Source organism: Miniopterus natalensis, chromosome 4 (genome assembly GCF_054644295.1).
Source record: "Miniopterus natalensis isolate mMinNat1 chromosome 4, mMinNat1.hap1, whole genome shotgun sequence".
Lineage (NCBI taxonomy): Eukaryota > Metazoa > Chordata > Mammalia > Chiroptera > Miniopteridae > Miniopterus > Miniopterus natalensis.
In genome coordinates this window covers 57,455,623-57,463,322 of record NC_142084.1, presented here as the reverse complement: position 1 = coordinate 57,463,322, position 7,700 = coordinate 57,455,623, and the positions used below count along the sequence as shown (strand labels likewise).

The window sequence follows — 7,700 nt, the reverse complement described above, 5'->3', positions numbered from 1 at the left end:
CTTCCCCCTGAGATTCCTCAGTCTGTTCCATGCTTCTATGTCATTGAATCTATACCAACAGCATATTTCACAGAGCTAGAACAAATATTGAAAAAATTTATATGGAAACAAAAAGGACCCAAATAGCTGCAGCAATCTTGAGAAAGAAGAACAGATTTGGAAGGATAACTTTACTGGATATCAAACTATACTACAAAGCCATTGTAATCCAAACAGCCTGATATTGGTACAAGAGACATATAGGTCAAAGGAACAAACAGAAACCCCAGAAATCCACTCACGCTATTATGGTCAATTAATATTTAACAAAGGAGGCAAAAGCATACAATGGAGGAAAGACAGTCTCTTCAATAAATGGTGTTGGGAAAATTGGAAAGGTACATACAAAAAAATGAAACTAAATCACCAACTTATTCTGTACACAAGAATAAATTCAAAATGGATAAAAGACTTAAATTTAAGTCACAAAACCATAAAAATCTTGGAAGAAAACATAGGCAGTAAAGTCACAGACATCTCACATAGTGGAATTTTCACTGATACATCTCCTAGGGCAAGAGAAACAAAGGAAAAAAATAAACAAATGGGACTACATCAAACTAAAAAGCTTCTGCACATCAAAAGAAGTCATTCTCAAAATACAAAGGAACACCATGGTATGGGAGAACATATTTGCCAAGGATCAGATAAGGGGCTAATTTCCAAAGTGTACAAAGAACTCATACTACTCAGCAAGAGGAAGACAAACAATCCAATTAAAAAATGGGCAAAGGACCCAAATAGACACTTCTCCAAAGAGGACACACAGATGGCCAAGAGAAACATGATAAAATGCTCAACGTCACTACTCATCAGAGAGATGCAAATTAAAACCACAATGAGGTATTGCTTCTCGAATGTCAGAATGGCTACCATCAACAAATCAATAAACGACATGTGCCGGAGACGGTGTGGAGAAAAGCGAACCCTAGTACACTGCTGGTGGGAATGCAGACTGGTGCAGCCTCTATGGAAGACAGTTTGGAGGTTCCTCAAAGAATTAAAAATGGAGCTGCCGTTTGACCCCAGTGATCCCTCTTCTAGGAATATATCCTAAGAATCCTGAAACACTAACCAGAAAGAATATATGCACCCCTATGTTCATAGCAGCACAATTTACAATAGCTGAGATCTGGAAACAGCCCAAGTGCCCATCAGTAGATGAGGGGATAAAAAAGCTGTGGGACATTTACACCATGGAATACTACGCAGCTGTAAAGAAGAAGGATCTTGTACCCTTTGGGACAGTATGGATGGACCTGGAGAGTATTATGCTAAGCAAAACAAGCCAGGCAGAGAAAGACAAAAATCAATGATCTCACTTATACATGGAATCTAAAGAACATAATAAGCTGATGAACAAAATAATCTTATTATTTTAATAGCTACTCTAGAGATTGTAACATGCACCTTGGACATCATATATTATAATCCATGTCATTAATTTATTTCTCTTTCCAATGCTGTTAGGAGCTTAGTCATTTTTGTCTCTCTGATTTCCCAGAGAGTTTAGGGGAGAGAGAGAGAGAGAAACATCAATGATGAATCATTGATTGGCTGCCTCTTGCAAGTCCACCACTGGGGATTAAGCCTGCAACCCAGGCTTGTGCCCTGATCAGGAATCCATCCAGAATCTCCTGGATCATAGGTCGATGCTCAACCACTGACCCACACCAGCCAGGCAGAGCTTAGACATTTTAACTCTATTTACATTCTTCCCAGCTTTTGTAATAAATGTTTGCATTTTGTTCTGCATATATTTATAATCCATAATATACTATTAGTATTATTATGAAGAATTTCAGTTATCTTACCCATATATTTACTTTTTCTTGTGTACTTCACATCCACCAGCACATTCATTTCTCTTTTTGATAGCATGTTTCTTCTGATTGAAAGTGTTTTTTTGAGTGTTGACCTGCTGGCAATGAATTTTTTTTTTCTCCCTCAAGAAAGTTTTGTTCTCCGTCATTTTTGAAAGTAATTTTCACAAACTAAAGAATTCTAGGCTGGCAATTATATTTATCAAGTAAATATGTGATTCCATTGTCTTCTGTGTTCAATTATTTTATTGAGGTCAATCATCTATTTTATTTCATTCTTTTTAAGATATATTTTATCTCTGACTGCTCTTCAGACCTCAGTGTCTCTGGTTTTCAACAGTTTTATTATATATTATTAGGTGTGTGTCTGTGTGTTTCTCCTGCTAGAAATTCATTTCTTAAAGCAATAGGATAATGTTTATATACTTTTGGGAAATCTTAGCCATTATGTTTTTTATTACTTCTTTTTCTTTTTCTCCTCTTCTAATGGGATTTTATTTTAATGATTTTAGGTTTATCGATATGTTCCACATATAATATTCTTCTTTTAACATTTCTCTAATGTGTGTCAGTAACTGATTTTTGTCACTGACTCTTCTTCTAATTAACTAATCTAGGTAATTGCACAATGCAGTTTATAATTCAAAATGTTTACTGTTTTCCTGAATTTAACTATTTTATTTTTAAGCTGTAGGGTATGTATTTGATAACTTTGCATAAATGTTAAAAAGAATCTACCTTCTTTTATATAGCTTCATTTTTCTTTCAGTTTTTCTAAAAGAGTAATCATAGTGATTTTTGTCTTTTATCTTCTTTTACACTCTCTGGATCACCTTTTAGGTGGCTTCTAGCTTCTCTTTTACTATCTTTGTTGTTGCTGTTTTCTTATTACTGGCCATACATTTTTTCCTCTTGATATGTGTGATAAGTTTTTATTGTTCGATAGATGTTCTAAATAAAGAATCATAAGAATTCTTATGATTAAGGGTAGAATGACCTTTGACTTAAGAACTTTCTGTTTTTCTTCTGAAAAACTGAATGAAAACTTCAGTACAATTAGGAATTGAGTTTGGTCAGAAAATAGTGTACTTTTAGTAAAACACATATACCTAAATGGACTTTCTATTGAGAGCCCATGTACCTCTATTTTCTGAGCTCTGAAAGCAATGAATGATTACATACTGACACTCAAATTTTGAAAAATTCAATTCTCTAGCATATATTACAAGCTCCTTCAAAATCAGGCAAGTGTTTTAAATGGAAGACAATATATATATTTGAGGCAAGCCCCTTTCCACTAGGTCTTTGCTTCCTAAGTGCAACAGATTGTAGATATTTCTGCTTTTTAAGCTTTATACCTATCTTACCAGTCTCCCACAGAAGATCTAAACAAATGTGTAGGGAAAACTAATTTAGAATTTGATGCCCTTATGTGTCAATATAGTCTCTTCGACACACTAAGAGATTTTCAGGGTTCTCTTTCTTTAACAGAGGTGCTCTGGATAGGCCAAGCCTGATCCTTAATTTATATTCAGAATTAACATGTCCCAGGGAGCAATCATTTTTGTTCTAGGGGGTAAAAGTACTAATAATTCAGATTGTTTTCCCTTCTCTATAATTCTTAAGTCTTCAAATCTTCATGTCTTCCACAGCCCTCTGTATTTTTAAAAATATAAATTTAAAAAATTTATTTGATATAGTTGTGGTTTTCAGAAAAATTAGTTATCTACCAAGACCTACGTAGAATTGGAATTATCTTTATCTCATTTTATAACCAAAGCAACCCAGAAAATAAGAGACAACTGCTGTTGCCATCCTGTCTTTTATTTTGTTGGAAACTTGCTATAAATTCAAGTAACTTTCCTAAGATAGTAAAGGGCAGTGGTAAGGAGAAACTCAAACAAACAAAAGCTTTTTATACTTCCTCATTCTTGTGTGTGGTTTTTTTTTTCATTATACTAAGATCAGCACATTAGTTTAGTGGGTTTAGAGGGATAGAATTAAAAATAAGGAATTGGGTAAACAGCTATTGAAGAACAAAACAAGTTAAGGGAGACCGTGTTACTAACTGGTTAGTAACCATGAAATAGTAAGTGTAAGAGGGTGATTTCAGTCATGGAGCTGAGAAGCAAAAGAAAAGGTTAGGGTTATATGGATCTATAGGACTGTAGGGCTGGCCCCATGGATCTGAGACTCAGAACTCTGAAAGTAACACATCAGACAACTATGCTGAGACCTCTCAGGCTGACAATGAGGTTGGTCTGGAGTAAATTTTTAAAAAAGGGTATTGAATTTAAGTATAACTTCCAGTGTAATATCTCTTATTGAGGTAACATTGACATACAGGAGGCAAACAGATCTCCCAGATTTCCAAACTCCCATTCATTCTCCCTATTGCAGATCCATTTAGAAAGAGTGGTGGTACAACAGAAATGTGGTTCCAAAAATGCAGAGTACAAAATGGGAAGGGGCTTTGGAACTGAGAAGTAGTAACTCAAAAACTGGTACACCATCCATGTGCCACACCATTTCCAGAATACATGAAGAAATAAATTTTAGGTAAAATAAACCTAACTGTTTAAAATAATGAAGATTAAGTAGAAACATACTAGGAATTACCTTTTTTAATGAATACCTATTTGGATACATTTTTTGGTACTGGTTGCTTTTGTTTCCCATGTTGACTCTGGGAAAATGACAATTTAGGTCAGCTAAGATTTTGGCCCTGGTCTTGTAGGTTGAGTCATAACAGGTTATGAGGGTCTCCATTGTGGAGGTGGAATATTTGGTGGGGGTTTCTGTTGTGGAGGTGGAATATTTGGTGGGGGTTTCTGTTGTGGAGGTGGAATATTTGGTGGGGGTTTCTGTTGTTGAATCGGAATATTTGGTGGGGGTTTCTGTTGTTGAATCGGAATATTTGGTGGGGGTTTCTGTTGTTGAATCGGAATATTTGGTGGGGGTTTCTGTTGTTGAATCGGAATATTTGGTGGGGCTTTCTGTTGTTGAATTGGAATATTTGGTGGGGGTTTCTGTTGTTGAATCGGAATATTCGGTGGGGGTTTCACTTCTTGGGCTGGAATATTTGGTGTTGCTTTTGATTCTGGTGTCTCAGCTACATTCATGTTAGGGGGAGGCTCAACAATTTGCTCTTTTACCTTAGTTCTTTTCTTCATACAAAGACACAAAAGACAACATAATAAAACTAACAACCAAAACAGTGAAAACAATAACACATAAATCTTCTGAATCTTCTTTCTTCTAGGGGGTGGACCACTGTCAATACTACCTCCATGGCCTTTTATTAGGCAGTTGGGAGGGTCCCACATATAGTTGCAATGGCAGTGATGTTTATTGTTGCAGATCCCCCTCTGATTACAGAATGAAGGTGAACAATTACTATGCAAGTGAGATATATGGACACACTTCTTATGGATGCAGACATGTTCTTCACCGCACTCTGTGCCATCTTTCACTGCACCTATATCAGGTATGGTCATCCCAATGTGGTAGTCAGTACCCCAGCAGTTAACACCATTGTACTCAATCCAATGCACAGTAGAATGATCTGTTAGAAGAGGAATTTTAGTTACACCCTCACACTGAATTCTCCCACACAAGATATCTGAGATATTACACTTTATATATGAAAAGTTTCGGGTACCACAGTTACCAAAACGGTCACCTAGGGTGTTTATTTTTTTGTAGCAATTGTGGTTTGCATTCTTTGCCTGTTGGCCAAAAATCTGCTTACACTGTGAATTGCGGTCATTGCATCTTTTTTCGTAGCAGTAGGCACTATCATTACAGGGAATTCCATCTTCCACATATACATCATCTGGGCACATATGAGACGTTCCATTGCACCATTCTGGAAGATCACATTCATTGATTTCCTTTCTACACATTTTCCCTGATGGTAAGAACTTGCAGTCCTGGCAACAAAGCCCATAAGCACATTTAGACCCAAAACTCAGGGTGCAGTTTGACAGACAACAGGCATCTTTTACGCATTGCTGCAAAGTTCCACAGTCACACTCCTCTTCTCCTTCAACAATACCATTCCCACAGCGTTTTCGGTTAAATATGTCACTTGTGTATATATTATAGAACAAGCATTTTGCCTGAGCCACAGCATAATTCCATAAAGCAGCATAACTACAATTGCTAAATTTAGTTACTGGTGGATTATCAAAATGCATGATACATTTATGTTTTCCACATGTACACAAAAATCTATCATGCATTAAACCCAAACCATGCCCTATATGATGAGCCATTGCAATTCCATTAACAGTGAAGGGTTTTCTTGTAAGAGTGATGACTGAACAACTATAGGGTGGTCTACACGTTCCTGAAGTATAGGATAAACCACTCATTCCTCTTAATGTCTTATATATTAAAAGATGTGCAGAATCATGTGGCATGCGGGAAACAAGGTTTTCAACCTTCCAATTGCAAAAAATTGCCAGAGATCTCTTTACATCATCTACTTCAATGTAGTTTGCTTGAGTCCACACCTCCATGCCAAACAATAAAACCTTAAGACCTGTTATCTCATAAATGGAATCCACTATATTTACCATAACATATATATCTTCCTGCACTGCTGAGACATTTTTTTTACTTTGAAGATAGAGACTATTGTCAACCACCACTACTATTTCAATAAAGTACCTGTGGGGCCACCAGCCCTCATAAGAACTTTGCTTCAGAGTAGAATTACCAATCTCTTGAAACTCAAATTGCTGTACAATTTCCTCTTGCATAAAGCCAGATATCATGGTTTTGAATTGAGTCTCCTCTCTATCCATTTTATATATCAGATGTTCAAACTTGGTAGACAAAATCATGGGCTTAATTTCATAAGCAATGTCATTTATCTGTAATAATCCTCGAAAGCCACCAAAACAGGTACTGAGGGCAACCAGGGATTCTGGGTCCCCCTCCACATAACCATGATAGTAGCAGTCATTCTGAACAAAAGGCTGATCCTCAAGGAGAGCACCTTGGTCACTGTAGGTGAACACTGGGAAGTGTCTGGACAGCAAATGCTTCTTGACCTTCATGTAGACAATGTGTCTCTCACCTCCGAAATGAAGACCATAACAGAGCCAGCCTGGAAACTTCATATTGAGGCTAGCGCCTGTTACCTTCAAGGGAATCACCACTTCTGGAGCACTGTGATATTGGGGGTACTCAGCCCGAGTGTGTCCAGAAAAGGACAGAAACACCCCAAGCCAGCGTAGTAGAAGCATGATCATCATGTACACAGGGCTTCAATTATAGTAATTATGAAGCCATCGTTATGGAAACATTGGTCCAGAGAAAAAGGCAAACAGGGCAAGATCACAGGTGGTCTGGATCCTTATTCTGAGACGGGCAATGCGCAGGGCTAATCATTAAGTATTGGTCTTCTGGAAAAGTTGAACCATTAGAGCAATCAGCCTTATAAGTAAAACAAAAAGCCTGTGGATGGGTGGTTATAATGGCCTGGTGAAGAGAAAGGAAAAGGCATGCAATAAAAGTGATTAGTATTTTGATCAAGGGATGACTCAAGAAACTACCTAGAATTTGCTCTTAAATATTGGAAGTGTATAGAAGAATGAAAACTGGCCAGAGATTTATAGTTACTAAACCTAGATGATGGATAAATAAGGATTCATTATACTATTCTCTAAGTACATGCATGTGTGAACATTTCTGCAATAGTTAAAACAGAAGAGTCTTATGGGTAAGGTGGTCATATATCTCAGGTTGCTGGAATTGTCCCAATTTACACGTTAAATTGGCATAAATAATAATACCCCTTTTTCATCCTCAAGTGATAAATTATTTGAT

The 7,700-nt window shown here is 36.8% G+C and overlaps 1 protein-coding gene across 1 annotated transcript; it reads right to left on the bottom strand.

The window, feature by feature from the left end:
* Positions 1-4,615: 4,615 nt before the first annotated feature.
* ADAM29 (ADAM metallopeptidase domain 29) lies at positions 4,616-7,126 on the bottom strand. Its single transcript, XM_016200250.2, has one exon. It carries the CDS (start codon positions 7,124-7,126, stop codon positions 4,616-4,618), a length of 2,511 nt encoding a protein of 836 aa, XP_016055736.2.
* Between the last annotated feature and the right edge of the window lie 574 nt (positions 7,127-7,700).

Excerpts from the sequence above, each read along its gene's own strand:
- ADAM29 (XM_016200250.2), bottom strand. The coding sequence starts at position 7,126 with ATGATGATCATGCTTCTACTACGCTGGCTTGGGGTGTTTCTGTCCTTT.